The 15514-nt window shown below is 43.4% G+C and overlaps 1 protein-coding gene across 4 annotated transcripts in view; it reads left to right on the top strand.

Annotated features, from left to right (window-relative positions):
• LOC112228314 (AF4/FMR2 family member 4) overlaps nt 1-13623 on the top strand; it is a 30431-nt gene extending 16808 nt beyond the window's left edge. For 3 of the 4 annotated variants that reach the window (XM_024393518.2, XM_024393519.2, XM_024393521.2), the window contains exons 2-20: nt 49-175; nt 3989-4708; nt 4893-4937; nt 5042-5128; nt 5441-5474; nt 5599-5665; nt 5909-6007; nt 6196-6349; nt 6525-7391; nt 7672-7757; nt 7838-8090; nt 8385-8482; nt 8771-8834; nt 9346-9482; nt 9703-9774; nt 9899-9992; nt 10164-10207; nt 10367-10578; nt 10845-13623. In XM_024393518.2, coding sequence (XP_024249286.1) covers nt 53-175; nt 3989-4708; nt 4893-4937; nt 5042-5128; nt 5441-5474; nt 5599-5665; nt 5909-6007; nt 6196-6349; nt 6525-7391; nt 7672-7757; nt 7838-8090; nt 8385-8482; nt 8771-8834; nt 9346-9482; nt 9703-9774; nt 9899-9992; nt 10164-10207; nt 10367-10578; nt 10845-10972 — 3384 coding nt within the window. In that variant the 5' untranslated portion in view covers nt 49-52 and the 3' untranslated portion in view covers nt 10973-13623. Of the gene's footprint in view, nt 1-27; nt 176-3988; nt 4709-4892; nt 4938-5041; nt 5129-5440; nt 5475-5598; nt 5666-5908; nt 6008-6195; nt 6350-6524; nt 7392-7671; nt 7758-7837; nt 8091-8384; nt 8483-8770; nt 8835-9345; nt 9483-9702; nt 9775-9898; nt 9993-10163; nt 10208-10366; nt 10579-10844 lie in introns of those variants that run through there. The other variant, XM_042309093.1, reaches the window with a different exon arrangement.
• The last annotated feature ends 1891 nt before the right edge of the window (nt 13624-15514 follow it).

The raw sequence follows: 15514 nt of genomic DNA, 5'->3' as shown, positions 1-15514 counted from the left end.
CTGCCATTTTCTCTTCTCCACGCTTAGTGACTGTGTCTCTGTTGTTAGCAACATGAACCGTGAAGACCGGAATGTGCTCCGTATGAAAGAAAGAGAAAGGCGAAATCAAGAAATCCAGCAGGGAGGAGAGGCCTTTCCAGCTCACTCCCCTCTCTTTCCTGAACCTTATAAAGTTGTAAGTTTATTTTGTTATTCATTTTGTTTTGCTTCTGTCATTTAGTTAACTATTGGAGTTCAGACTTTTGTTTCTCCTATAGTCTAAGTATTCGCTTTATTCTATGATTGATTTGCAGGATTCATTGATTGATAACTCTTTTTAAAACAGAGAAGACCCTACTTGTTTTTATATCTGAACAGTGGCAGGGAGAGAGTGAGGTAAGTGCATTGTTTTGGGGAACTGCATCAGCTGCAGGTAATGTGGGCCCAGGGCTGTTGCTTGCTGCTCAGGGGGAATTTAAGGCCCAGGCCTCGCTGGCTGAGGTGTCCTGCCCTCGCTGGCTGAGGTGTCCTGCCCTCGCTGGCTGAGGTGTCCTGCCCTCGCTGGCTGAGGTGTCCTGCCCTCGCTGGCTGAGGTGTCCTGCCCTCGCTGGCTGAGGTGTCCTGCCCTCGCTGGCTGAGGTGTCCTGCCCTCGCTGGCTGAGGTGTCCTGCCCTCGCTGGCTGAGGCCCTTTTAGTTCGTCTTTCCTTCCTTACTCCTCCTCACAAAAGAGCCTGAGGTAAGTGCTTAACCCCCTAGCCCCTTTTGTCCCATCAAATTGCTAGGTCATTGTGGGCAATAAACAGTCCACATGTAAAGGGGACCTGCATACTGGTATCTGTAGGATGCGTGTATGGCACAGTGCCCTATCATATCGCGGTTCAGTAGTAGACCAAACACTTATTGATGTTGATGCTTACCAGGCCTCTGTAGTCAACTAAACCACTGGTTCCCAACCTTTTTTGGTTACTGTACCCCTGAAGAATCCCCCCCCCCCATGTGCATTTTGACCAGTAAGCCTATGGTGTCATGATTCTTCTCAAGTATCCCCAGGGGACCTAGTACCCCTGGTTGGGAACCACTGAACTAAACAACAGTAACGTTGGTTTAGGGATGCACGTTCACCATGAGCACTGATGTGGGCCAGAGATCTCAACCCGCCAACTCAATTATTTCAGCCTCTGGCTGAGTCTAATCTTTGCCACTAACCAGATTTGAACAGAGATTAGTGGCTCCTCTCTTAGCTAGAGGACCCATGAAGGACGGCTTGGAATGCATCCTGACAGGTAGCAAATGGAAAGGTGAGTCCTACCTGGAAAGCCAAGTCTTTTGCCCCCACATAGTGAAAGGTAAGCAGCTGATTTGCCGATTTAAGAATAGGACCCAGGGAAGTGGCTCTCCCACCGTCATCCATAGACAACCATGGCAGCCGTGCTGTGTTCAGCAGTTTTTAGAGCCCTGGGTTCACTTTTTACACATGCCGTTACAAAATGAGGTATGTAATGTAGAAATGGGAAACATCAACTGGCTAACTTAAGCTCCCAACTTCTCATCTGGGCAGTAGAATGCCGCTTTGTGATATTTTCTAGAGAGTTAAGTGACATGAGTCGTGACCAGTAGTATTCATGGTCAAGTAAAATTAGTTTACTTTGTCCTCCTCTAAATTCCATGGCTCTTACTTTAAAGATCCATTGAAGTTTTACATTTGACATTTTTACACTGCTAGAACAGATGCAGCTCACCTTTCCCTAGTCAGAAGAAAAATGTGATCTTAAATGTCATTGTAGAATGACTTTAGGCCTGTTGCTTTTCTCTTTGAAGTATATTGCTCTCTGATGATATCATTTTTGAAGTGTTCTCCTGAGCACTTTGTAAATGTCGTTTTAAAACTGGTGCATGAATTGTAAAAGATAAGGTTAGATGTGACCTTTTTTGCTTTCTTGTTTGCTACCAAAAACCCTTCTATCAAAGTGTAGGCCTTGCATGGTGGCACACTTAAGCATTGTACACAAACAACATATTGCAAGGCAACCCCCAATCACTAGTGTGAATGGGATCTTTTCTCCTTTCCTCACAAGTGCTGTCTTTCCATCCATGTCAGACAAGCTCTGTGTAGCACGTGTTCTTACATTTCCTGTTACAGATATTGGCTTGTGTTTCTCACCCCACAGCTTGTATGTGTCAGAAATAATTGGTTTGGGGCCCCCATATGAAATTGGATATGCACCACACTCTGTGGTTTACCTCTTGTCATCTGTAGTGGGAGTGATTGATTAACCTCTAGTGTAGCCATGGAAGGGCCTTATCTCTCTATGCAGATGGACCTCAATGGTCGTGAGGCAGCTGAATAAGCCAATCATCCCTTGTTTGATTAGTTGATAGGGCTCTCTTCAATATTGATTAAGCTTTTAGAGGGCTAATAGTTTTTTTATGTTATAAGAAACATTGAAGGATCTCTTGCCTCAAAAGAAAAAAAGGGTAATTTGTCATTTGTTTTGCCACAATAAATACGTTTGGGTAGCATATTTCATTCATGTGCAGTGCCTTCGGGAAGTATTCAGACCCCTTGACTTTTTCCACATTTTGTTAAAGCCTTATTCTAAAATGTATTAAATAAAAATAAATCCTCAGCAATCTACACGCATCGCTCTTAATGACAAAGCAAAAACAGTTCATTAGACATTTTTGCAAATGTATTAAAAATAAAAAATAGATTCTTTATTTGCATAACTATTCAGACCCTTTGAATGATACTCAAAATTGAGCTCTGGTGCACCCTGTTTCCATTGATCATCAAATCAAATGTGTTTATATAGCCTTATATAACTTGATTGGAGTCCCAGATCTGGGGAAGGGTACCAAAAAATGTCTGCAGCATTGAAGGTCCCCAAGAACACAGTGGCCTCCATTCTTAAATGGAAGAAGTTTGGAACCACCAAGACACTTCCTAGAGCTGAGCAGTCTAGGGAGAAGGGCCTTAGTGAGAGGTGACCAAGAACCTGATGGTCACTCTGACAGAGCTCTAGAGTTCCTCTGCAGAGATTGGAGAACCTTCCAGAAGGACAACCATCTCTCCTGCACTCCACCAATCAGGCCTTTATGGTAGTGGCCAGACGAAAGCCATTCTTCAGTAAAAAGGCACCTGACAGCCCACTTGGAGTTTGCCAAAAGGCACCTAAAGACTTGCAGACCATGAGAAACAAGATTCTCTGGTCTGATGAAACCAACATTGAACTATTTGGCCTGAATGCCAAGCGTCACATCTGGAGGAAACCTGACACCATCCCTACGGTGGAGCATGGTGGTGGCAGCATCATGTTGTGGGGATGTTTTTCAGCAGCAGGGAGGCAAAGATGAACGAAGCAAGATCCTTGGTGATAACCTGCTCCAGAGCGCACAATATCTGACTGGGGCAAAGGTTCACCTTTCAACAGAACAATGACCCTAAGCACACAGCCAAGGCAACTCGGGAGAGGCTTCGGGCCTCAATGTCCTTGAGCGGCCCAGCCAGAGCCCAAACTTGACCCGATCGAACGTCTCTGAAGAGACCTGAAAATAGCTGTGTAGCAACACTCCCCATCCAACTTGACAGAGCTTGAGAGGATCTTCAGAGAAGAATGGAAGACACTTGCCAAATACAGGTGTGCCAAGCTTATAGCGTCATACCCAAGAAGCCTCGTGGCTATAATCGCTGCCAAAGGTACTTCAACAAAGTACTCAGTAAAGGGTCTGAATACTTAGGTAAATGTGATATTTTTATATAAATTAGCAAAAAAAATTCTAAACCTGTTTTTGCCTTGTCATTATTGGGTGTTGTGTGTGTGTAGCTTGATGAGGAGAAACAACAAATTAATACATTTTAGAACAAGGCTGTAATCTAACAAAATGTGGAAAAGTCAAAGGGTCTGAATACTTTCTAAAGGCACTGTATTTGACTACGTAAATTAATTCAAGGCCTTAACTGCTGTCCTGAAGGTGATCCTTTCTCTCTCTCTGTTTTTGTCTGTGCAGTCCAGCAAAGAAGATAAACTGTCCAGTCGTATCCAGAGTATGCTTGGAAACTACGACGAGATGAAGGAACCTATCGGAGACACAATTCCAAAACTCGGTGGCAAACCCTCAGGCTCATCCTCCGAGGAGAAGTCGGGCCAGTCTCTATTTGGGGAGCAGCGAGGCAGTGGCCAGAACAGTAAATGGACTCCAGTAGGCCCAGCGGCCAGCACCTCGTCCTCCCAGTCCTCCAAGAGATCCAGCCTCCAGGGCAGCCACAGCGGTAGCAGGAGTAGCCAAAGACACGAGCGGGAACACAAGAAGTCCAGTAAGCATGGCTCAGAACACTCCAAGTCCCACACGTCCAGCCCAGCCAAGGGCTCCCTGAGCTCCAGTCACTCCCGTTCACTGGGCGCTGAGCACCACGGCAAAGAGCGCTACCGCTCCAAGTCCCCACGGGAGCGCGAGGCCAACTGGGACTCCCCATCGCGTGTGCACACGTCCTTCCCCAGCGGCCCGCACTCCAGCCAGGCCTTCCCCCCTTCGCTTATGTCCAAGCCCAGCTCCATGCTACAGAAGCCCACAGCCTATGTGCGTCCCATGGATGGCCAGGAGACGGTGGAGCCCAAGACCTCGTCAGAGATGTACAGCGGCCAGTCCCACAGCAGCACCATGGGGGAGATGAAGTCTAACGGCAAGGCCTCGCTCTCCAAGCTCAAGATCCCCTCGCAGCCTGTTGAGGTAAAAACACAGAACTAGACTGAGTAGAACATTCTACAGAATAAAACTTGTTTCATTACAATGTAATTATGTTAGCATGCCACGTAATAATTTACAAGATGAAAGATGACACACTAACAGTTGTTGTTTTACAAGCCATTTTTAAAAACTTTTCTTACAGTGGTATGATCTTTGTTATTTGTAGGGTCCCATGACTGGGGATGCTAATTGTGTTGATGAGATTTTAAAGGTAAGTATGTTTTTCAGATGATAACATGTATTGTAAGAAATGCAAGTTTTTTTTCACCCAGTCATTAAGGTCTTCACTTTTACCTTTTCTATTTTTACCTCCAGGAAATGACTCAGTCCTGGCCCCCTCCTTTGACAGCCATCCACACCCCCTGTAAAACGGAGCCTTCAAAGTTTTCATTCCCTTCCAAGGTCAGACTGCAGAGCAGGCCTTAGTGACGTACAGAGGTTGAGGATTATTCAAATATGAGAATTTCCATCTCTTGCAAAGATCTGAATTCAGCCGGCACTATTTTTGCCCTAGTCATTGGTACAATATGTAAAATCTATTTTTTTGGGGCGGGGGGTGTATATTGGAATGCTCTATATATAAATGGTAAATAGTTTAACACTATAGCACAATCAATAAACAGCTGTTTTGTAATATAATTGAGCAGTGTAGTTTATTTGACTTATAATGTCTCTGTATAATCTAAACATTTCTTGACCATGTCTCACATTTAGGACACTCAGCATGCAAGTTTTCCAGGTGCACACAGTAAGTATTGCCCAGGACTTTACATACAAGATAAGTCTCTCGCATCTTGAACCTCTGGATACAGGTTGATTTCACCATTGTCGTAATGCTCAAGAGTTCTCATCTCACCCTTCCTCACCTCCAGAGAGACAAACCAAAACGTTGAGCAGCCACCAGTCCAAGGCAGCGCCATGCGACGGGGATCAGGCCAAGTGAGTGTCCCTCCCCTTCTCCCTGAACATTATGGTTAGCTGCCAGCTGCTTAATGATCCAGACGGGTGACACAGTTTCTCTCTCCAAGCACTTTGTCTTTTCATGGCTTTGACATAGACTCGCAAGCATTGAGGGACACAGAATAGGAGCCTTATTGCTTAGTTCTCCCAATAGTTGTTTGTGTGATAAAGAAGCCATACTTGGTGTTAATGTGTAACATACACGGCCTTGTAATGTTCCAGTAATGTTCTGCTGGAGGATGACCTGAAGCTCAGCAGTGATGAGGACAGTGATGGGGAACATGACTCGGCCAAAAACGCTTCCAGAAACGCATCGGCAAGGTAGTGGCTTCTCAGACGGAGACCCATTGGAGCTCACATTGTTGATATGATTCTCCCTACTCAGAACTGAAAAGAAATGCTAGAAGAATAGCTAACTATTTTAATGTGTAACTACTAACTGATGATGCCTTCACAAGAACAGCCCCAGCTTGCTGTCCACTAACTAACTGCGTGTCTCTGTCCCACAGTAACAACAGTAATAACAGCGAAGGAGCAGAGCACTCGCGGGACGACTCGAGCAGTCACAGTGGCTCAGAGAGCAGCTCTGGATCAGACAGTGAGAGCGAGAGCAGTTCCACGGACAGCGAGGCCAATGAGCCACCTCGCCCTGCATCACCAGAGGTAAGCCTGCTCAGACCTTTAACTACTCTCTTCCCTTTGACCTATCATTATTAATAATAATAACCAATGACAATTGTTCCTGCTCAGTACAATTATCTTCTTGCAGCTGACCTGTTGAGGAGTGCAGAATATGCTTTTGTAGATCCCAGTCTTATCTCCACACTTCTCCTCACAGCCTGAACCAGCCACCGCCAATAAATGGCAGTTGGACAACTGGTTCAAGAAAGCTAAGCAGTTCTCTCCGGCCTCCCCAGTGGACAATAATGTACCCACCAAGTACAAAAAGGAGGGGCGGGACCAGAGCTCAGGCCGGGGATACAGCGGGCAGGGAGGGTCTAAGGACTCAGGGGTGCCCACACCTAGCAGAGACCTAAGAGCAGCACAGAAGGGTTCCGAGAGCGGCCGTGGCCGGCAGAAATCCCCGGCTCAGAGCGAGGGTGGCGCAGGCCAGCGCAGGACGGTGGGTAAAAAACAGCCCAAAAAGTCTGAGAAGCCCCCTGTGGTGGAGGAGCCTAAAGGGGGGCTAAGGGTGGAGAGTGAACCTGCTCCAGAGATCCCTCCCCATCGGCCCAAAGCCGCCACTAAAGGCTCCCGCAAACCCAACATCAAGAAGGAGCCCAAGTCCTCGCCCAGACCGGCTGTTGACAAGCGCAAGAGCAAGGCGCCCATCAAGAAGTCCAGGAAGTTTGTGGACACGGACTCTTCCTCCTCAGAATCAGAGGAGAACGACAGCATTCCCTCGTTGTCGCAGACCCCCAAGTACACAGAGAGCATCAGGACTCCAGTGTGTGTGTTCTCGCCTATGGAAGAGAAGGAGCTGCTCTCTCCTCTCAGCGACCCAGACGACCGCTTCCCCGTCAGGCAGCAGCAGGGGCTCATGGTGAAGATTGACTTGACCCTGCTCTCCCGTGTCCCTGGACGGCCTTACAAAGACCTAGTAGAGCCCAAAGTAGAGAGGGACTGCTCCGTGGACAGAGACAGCAAGGACTTCCAGAAGCTGCCCTCTGAGAGGATCTCCAGTAAGGGCAAGAGGAAACACAAGGTATGTCCTGCCACAGCACACTGCTATTCATGTCATGTTTGGACTTGACTTTGGTTTACTATGCAAATTGGTGAAAAAGATTGCTATGACAGGGTACGTTAAGCTTGAATGTCAATTACTTTTGGCCGTCTTCCTGCAGTTTATAAGCTGCAGTTTGAAGAGTGATGTGATATTACATGTTCAGCTGATACCCAGTCTAGTACCATATCTATCTATTTTACAGCCTTTCAAATGCACCCACAATAAATCATCCTTTCCTCTCCTCTGTTAATCAACTTAGAATGAAGACGAGAACACCAAGTCTGATAGCAAGAAGTCCAGACTTGAAGACAAATCCTCATCTCACCACAAGACCAGCAGCAAAGAGTGAGTATTTTGATCACGTTAACTTTTAAACTCCAACATTGTGAACATTGAATGGTATCATTGATAAACACCCACACCAGGTCTAAGAGGGTCATGGACGCCAAGGTGAAGGAGGAGCCGGTGCCCTCTCCCTCCATATCAGGGTCAGGAGGGCTGCAGAGGACGCCCAAGGCAGAGCATCAGAGCCGCAAGCGGACGGTCAGCCAGTCATCCACCTCCCTGTCCAGCGGGGCCAGCAGCGGCAAGGAGGGAGGCCACAGCACCAAGAGCAGCTCCACTTCCAAACACACAAAAGGCGGGGACAAGCAGGCCAGGAGCACCCGGGAGGGAAAGGTCTGTGTGTGTCAGTCTAGTCTAGCTGTCTGGCCCACTGTCTTGCTCTACTAGACACCATTTTATACAAACGTGCGTACATGTCACTGGAGTGCCCGTTACCAGCTGAACTGAGTATTAAGCTGGCTCAAATCTCGCACAAAATGTCCACCCACTGCCATGCCCTCCAAATACATTTGGGAAGGACACAAATATGACATTTGTAGCTCACCACTTTCACCACTGCATGATTTGTTATATGGTCATATAAAATATCCCTTATAGGATTATAAACTTTTTTTGTTGTCTCTGCAGGAGAAATCCTCAAAGGGCTCTGATAACCAGGTTGCTGTGCCACCACTCTCCTCGGACGGCTCAAAGTCCCTGAGGTCAAAATTGGTGTTTGAGGACAGGTAAGAAGGGCCGCCTCCTCTCCACTGTGGATAACCTGCTGTTAGCCAGTGTGTAGAGCTGTAGTTATAGGGTTGCCTTTGATGTGAAGCCCCTGGGATGTGCCTGTGTAAATAAAACAGGCCGCTTAACATGGCCTAGTATCTTCACCCCCTCCTGCCTATATATTGCTGTGTAGTTCGTAGAGTCTATTGGAATAGTTAGGGGGGGAAAGTACTTAATTTTTATGTAATTTTTCGAAGTACAGGAAATAATTGCAAAAGCTGACGGGCGAACCTGTTTTGTTTCAGGATTCACTCTGCCGATCACTACTTACAAGAGGCCAAGAAACTGAAACACAACGCAGATGCTCTGGTAAGAAATGATTGCATACGTATACAGTATGTTAGCTGTTATGTGAAACCAAGAGTATGCTTACTGTTTTTCCACGAAAAGCTTGGGAATTTAGTCATTATTTTGCACACGCTCTGAAATCGGAACAGTTACAATGGTTTTACTGTGTAGTGCTTTTACATCATCTTATTGGCTCCTCTGGCTACTGAAAGTGGAGCAGCTAGAGTAGTTATAATTGCCCACACTTGGTATCAATAGTGCACCCTGGGGATTATCATCAGATGCTTAAGTGCATCTCACTGCCCTTATTGGGGGACTGGATGCGGTCTCATCCTATTCTACACTATCCAGGGAACCCATTAACCATGTTTGAAATCTACATAATGATATTTCAAGACAACCAACATTTTAATTTCATCACAAGCACTGGTCATGAAGCATTCCCCTTGCTACTAACTGTCCCAAATTTGAGTGAGAGGGAATCAGTTGCTTAAGAGCCAGTTTTCATAATGTGTGGTGTTCCTGTGTGCAGATGGACCGGTTTGAGAAGGCTGTGTACTACCTGGATGCTGTGGTGTCCTTTATTGAGTGTGGAAATGCACTGGAGAAGAGTGCCCAGGAGGCTAAGTCCCCCTTCCCCATGTATGCCGAGACCGTGGAGCTCATCAAGTAAGAACAAACTTCTCTACAACATGTTTTAACGACATCATTTCAGTATCAAATAGCAAATATCTTCATGGTAGCAATTACATTTCATAGACACCATAGACCCAGCATTGCATAAATGGACAAATTATTTACAGAATTTACAGTATTGACATTATTATTATGAAACCTTAGAATGCTGGGAACCGGTCTTTAAGGTCTCTCGTTGTGTGTGTGTTTTCAGGTACACTATGAAGTTAAAGAGCTACATGGCCCCAGACGCTACGTCAGCAGACAAACGGCTAGCTGTGTTGTGGTAGGTGTCCTGACTCATAGCTTGATAGATTCCATTTAGAGTGTCTGGACTGGAGCGTCAATGTTCCCCTGCTCATTGAGTCACTGCTTATGCTTATTTCATCCATCTCTCCCTGCTGCTCCAGCCTGCGTTGCCAGTCCCTCCTCTACCTGCGACTGTTCAAGCTGAGAAAAGAGAGTGCACTGAAATACTCTAAAACACTCACAGAGCATCTGAAGGTAATTTATTTTCCTTGGTGCAAGTTCATAGGTATTGTGATATTGTCTCTTGAAATGTGTGTTCCTTGAATGAAGTGTTATATGGATGAGCAGAATGATAGTCAATTTGCATTGCTTATATTTGTTTAACAAATGGCAAATGTTTGTTCTGCATTTCAATTTGTTTTTCAGAATTCCTTGACCAACACCCAAGCTCCCTCTCCTGGAATGGGAAGGTGAGACATTTCATTAGTTGTATGCTGTCTTGAGACTAACAGTCTTCTTAAATGTATTTCACTTGTCAATTAATGGTCTAGACGTTATGCTGAATCATCTCGTTTTGAGCGGTTGCGATTCCCCCGCTTACCAGCCATCTATCTCTCTCTGTCTCCCAGTAAAGCGGCAGGCATGCCCTCGCCAGTCTCTCCCAAGCTGTCCCCAGGTAGTGCTGGTAGCTACTCGTCAGGCACATCCAGCGGCAGCTCCTCTGTAACAATCCCCCAGCGCATCCACCAGATGGCTGCCAGCTACGTCCAGGTCACCTCCAACTTCCTGTTCGCCACTGAGGTGTGGGACCAAGCAGAGCAGCTGTCTAAAGAGCAGAAAGGTACCTGACTCGTTTGCTCTCTTCTAGCGGGGGGGTCTCTTCCTTCTTTCCTATGGAATGTATATGGGGGTGTTAGTCCAACTTCCAAGGTATGAATATCCTATCTACTGCTTGTTTAAGATGTTATATTAGGCTCCAGGATGAATCCATAATCTAAATTAAACTAGCTCTGGACGTGTTGACCTGGCAAGCCATTCCTAGGCTAGAGGTCTCTTAAGTGTTTACCTTGCTCACGTGTTATGTTATGTCTCCTGTCTGTTTTGTAGAGTTCTTTGCGGAGTTGGACAAGGTGATGGGCCCTTTGATCTTCAACACCAGCAGCATGACTGAACTGGTGCGCTTCACGCGGCAGGGCCTACACTGGCTACGGCTGGACGCTAAGCTCATTCCCTGAAGGACACTATACGCTCCACACACACACCGTCCACCACAATGCACTGCTGCCCCTCCATGCACATGTGAACTTATCTGCCTCAGACATATCTATAACACTGTGTCCATTTTCTACACCAGCTTGCCAAAAACACTGAGCGATATGGAGCATCTTGCACCTACGACTGTCCGACACGGAGGAGGATTCCAACTGCACAGATCTATTGGTACATTCTAGCTATATCCACTATCAGCATTTTCCTTTGTCATATCTTTGCATTGTGCAAACGAAAGCCATTTTTCTATTTGGCCCAATGCCTTTGTTGAATTATTATATATGAAACACACTAAATACATTTTATTCTATAGGCTATAAGCACATTATTCACATTCGGCTTTTAATGTGTTATTATTTTTACCAAAGTACCTCCCTCAAACCAAAGGTGCTTTAAAACTAAGGTCTGTCTCTTATCTTTTTTGTGCCTTGTATCAGATATACAGGGAACTAGAATATACCATATGTTGAAATGCAGATCCAGCCAAACATTTTAAAGAATAATTTTAAGCTTCCAAACATGATTTTGGAATAGTACTGGACTCAAGCTGTGATCAGTGGGTTGAAGGCTGCACTGATGGTGTGTAAAGTGACGAGAGCTTGGTTTGCCTGACAGATATCCCTGACACATACACACATTACTCTAACAGTTGCCATTGAAGAAGAGGTAGCTTGCGGCTGACCATATTGGAGTTAGCCTGTGATACACCATTCAATTGATTTTGTTGAAGTTACTTTCATCGTTCTGAAGCACCACAATATATTTCTTATCTGTCAATGAGTTCTTCCTATGAATTGCCCTGTGAGATGTTCATTTCTAAACAAGGTGTTATTGTTCCTTTTTATTCCTTATAGATCTGTACTGGAAAGGGTTGCTGTTAGTGTATTTTTTTAAGGCACAGCAGGGTGTGGTTGGTATGGCAAATGTTATCCTTGGAACACAATGTAATTATTTGTATAGTTTCTGCAAAAATTGCCCAGTGAAAGCAGGAAGTTAAGTGCAAGGAATGACATAAATGCACTCGCATTTTAAGACCACAATTAACAATTCTTCTAATAATTGATGTAGCATACACGTTGGTGGTGCTCATTAGCCATACGCAGATTACATGAGTGTTATATTTCAGTCGAAAAATACATGGCCAATATAGATTTTATTTATGTACCAAGCAGTTGCTCTGTTCAAAGTGCTGTTCAAACTTTCAGATTTAAAATGATTGAAAACGGGGTTGAAAGAGCTATGAGATGCAAAGTATTTCTATTGTATATGAAAATGTAATATTTAAATGTTTAAAGGTGATTACTGGGTTCTCTACATAGTATAATAGTAATTTGTGTACTACAAAACTTAAGTAATCTATGGTCTATATATTTATGGTACAGGTTATATAATATAACAAATTGCGCTAATGTAGTGGTAAACTGGCCTAATATTTACGTGTTCTTCTGTTACTTTGTATTGTCAGCAAGGCAAATGTGGACATAAGTGATTTTGAACAGGAAAATGTACTTAATTCATAAGTGGTATTGTATTGTGAAGGACTTTTCTTATTAGCCCACTTACAGAATACAGATGCTGGAAACACTAGTACCTTTTTCCCCCTCATTGGCTCCCTTGTCTTTCATTTGGGGAAAACTGTTATTTCTTCTTACACTCAAAGAGTAGAGGAAGATTGTTTTTATCTATGCAGGATTTTTTTTTAAACTAAAATCTTTAAATCATTTTTGGGCTTTTAGTTTGAAATCAGGAATTTCCGCTCTTGTTTTTAACTGTCGGTCAAAACCTGTTTGGTTTGACAGAAATGTCCAATGCTTTTAGCTTGTGCATCATGCTTGTCCACTGAGTTACTGGTATATGTGTATATATAGCTCTGTTTTAGTAACCAAACATGGATGGCTTTATGAAGCCATTTTATACCTTAAGCTGGAGGCCACTTTTCTCATAGATATTCCTCTGGGTGTGCGTGCTCGTGTAGCCACTCCTATGTTTTCATACACTGGTACACTTTTAAGTACAGCTTCAAGGCTTGTTCAATATATTTAGATGTACAAAAGATGATTGGGATCATTTTAACACTTCTCGTAAGTCTTTCACTCATATTTATTAGTTTTTCTGCCCTTTTCTGCCCCTTTCTATTTTGTGTAAAAGATATCGTAGTATGGGTTGTTTTGTTACATTTAAATATGGTCAGTATAATTAGTTATAACTTGAAGACATCCAGGGTAAAATAAAATGTTATGAAATTAAATAGAAAGACGTAACACTTGCATGTTGCTATTTAAATAGAAATTTGTACAAATTGTATATAAAACAATTCATTTAGGGAGAATTTTTACTACAGTTAAACATTTGTATTGATGCATCTGTGTCATTTAAGATAGATATGCACATTTGTGAACATCTGTGAGCTTTCTTCCAAAATGTAAGCGATGACACAAGTCTTTGAACCATATCAATCACTTTTGTTACTGTATTGTATGCCATGTCTCCTGCTCACCACTCTGTCATTATCATTGTCATCATCATCAATGTCTTTAGAATCAAGTGTTAATGTATGTTCTGTATTTGATATGGAGACATGTAAATCCATTAAATGTTTATTGTTGATCAGATTGAATGGAAGTTGGCGTGAGATGTTTTTTCTTTTGATCAACTGTACATCTCTACTGCATGTGAGAAAGCTGTTTGCCTTTTGAAATGGATCTGAGATGTCTTTTGAATGAGAGGTATTTCTCTGTTAAGCAGTTGTAGAAGTTAATACAGTATGTTGCGCTTCATTTTTCTCAGACCATCAGCATACAGCAGTACAGCAGTCTAAATTGGGTTAGTTTTAAAATATTGAGAACCGAGATATCATATATATATATATATATATATTATGGATGCAATATTAAGTAATGGTACTCTTTTGAGGTTGTTATTCAAACTTGGAATAACATGTCATTTAAAATTGTGAAGTATTACTTGTTACTAATGGGATTTGAGTCTGTCTGAATATTCTTTATATTTTGCCTTATTGAGAATAAAATATATATGGTATTTAAATTGACATGTTTCTAATACATAATATCAATATACAGTACTTGTAACTTAAGAACGTAATTTTGACTGCATGTAGAAACCTTACATTCATTGATCACAGCCAATTTTAGTGACACAGGGCCCTTTCTGGTCTCTGGCTTCTTAATTCCGCAAAATGGTACGAAGCATCTGGATATGTGTGCAACAAAAGTTAAACATTCACCTGCTACCATTTCTGTCAAGCCCTGTACCCATACAGAAGTTCACTTTTCTCATTGACTTCCCAAACCTCGGCCTTGTCGCAAGCTTTCCCTTAAGTCTCGCGATGTTGCACCTCTGGGTTTAGAAACGGATTATATTGCAATGTCTTGACCCCATACGGTACTACCTTTTTGATTATAGCATCAAATTCGTGAAAACCTGGTCATATAAGATATATAAAATTGTTTGTGTATTGATTTGCTCATACTTGATTCCTGTTATCAAAATATGTTGACGGTCAAAAGTAAAACACATCGCCGAAATGTTGAATTAGCAACAACTCCTACAGTTAGCCTGCTCAAGTTGACTCGACTCACTCAACGGTTGTGTTTATTTTTTATTTTGAACTTTATTTTGCCAGACAGTACTTTCTCAAAATGCAAAATATATAGTTTTTGTAGACTCTCGACGTGACGTATACAGATAGTGAGAGTTGTGGTTCGTGTTTGTAGTTCTGTCGTTAGTAATGAGACAGTTGTAACTTTTTCGCCTTCGCACTTGGAAAGTGAATTCACTCTGAAACACGTACATTTTAATGAGCGGGTTTTCATGACTTCGATAAAGCAATTTTAAGGTTCATTCTTTGCCAACAAAACTAGGAGCAAAGAAGCGTCACTTTCATACCGTAGCCACACCGTGGACATTAATTGTCATGTCACTACATTGACTGTGTCTGTCTTGGTTTGGAGACCGTCTTAGAATTTAAACAAATGTGGTGCTTTCTGGTCTGCCTGACAAAGTCCACTGGTCATTTGAGTGGAAGATTCCCAAAGCATATCCACAGCCAAAGAGCTGCATCTACGGTTACTTTCTCTGTAAGTGATTTAACAATATTGTTGGGTCCTCAGCATTACAGCGTGTTTAACTTTGCTAGGTTGTGCATTGCTGAAAGTATTCACAGTAGTTTGTATAGCTCTAGTGTACAAAAGCTCTTAAAATAATTAAATTTCAACCCACATTTATCTGGTTGGTGAACAGTAACCCATTTGTTCCAAGGGAATAGACGCTGATGTTCAGATTCTATGTTCACATTTCCCAGTACATCAATGGGGCTGTGCTCCGTGCCATCCAGGACCTCTATATCAGGTTGTGTGAAAGGAAGGCCCGGAAAATCGTTTGACTCCAGTCACCCAAGCCATAGAACGGCAAGTGGTACCGGTGCCTCAAGTCGGACACCAACAGGTTCCTGAACAGCTTCTATCCCCAAGCCATAAGACTGCTAAATA

The sequence above is a fragment of the Oncorhynchus tshawytscha genome, linkage group LG30 (assembly GCF_018296145.1).
Source record: "Oncorhynchus tshawytscha isolate Ot180627B linkage group LG30, Otsh_v2.0, whole genome shotgun sequence".
Lineage (NCBI taxonomy): Eukaryota > Metazoa > Chordata > Actinopteri > Salmoniformes > Salmonidae > Oncorhynchus > Oncorhynchus tshawytscha.
The sequence above is the reverse complement of the archived record's forward strand: the minus strand, read 5'-3'. Positions and strand labels throughout refer to the sequence as shown.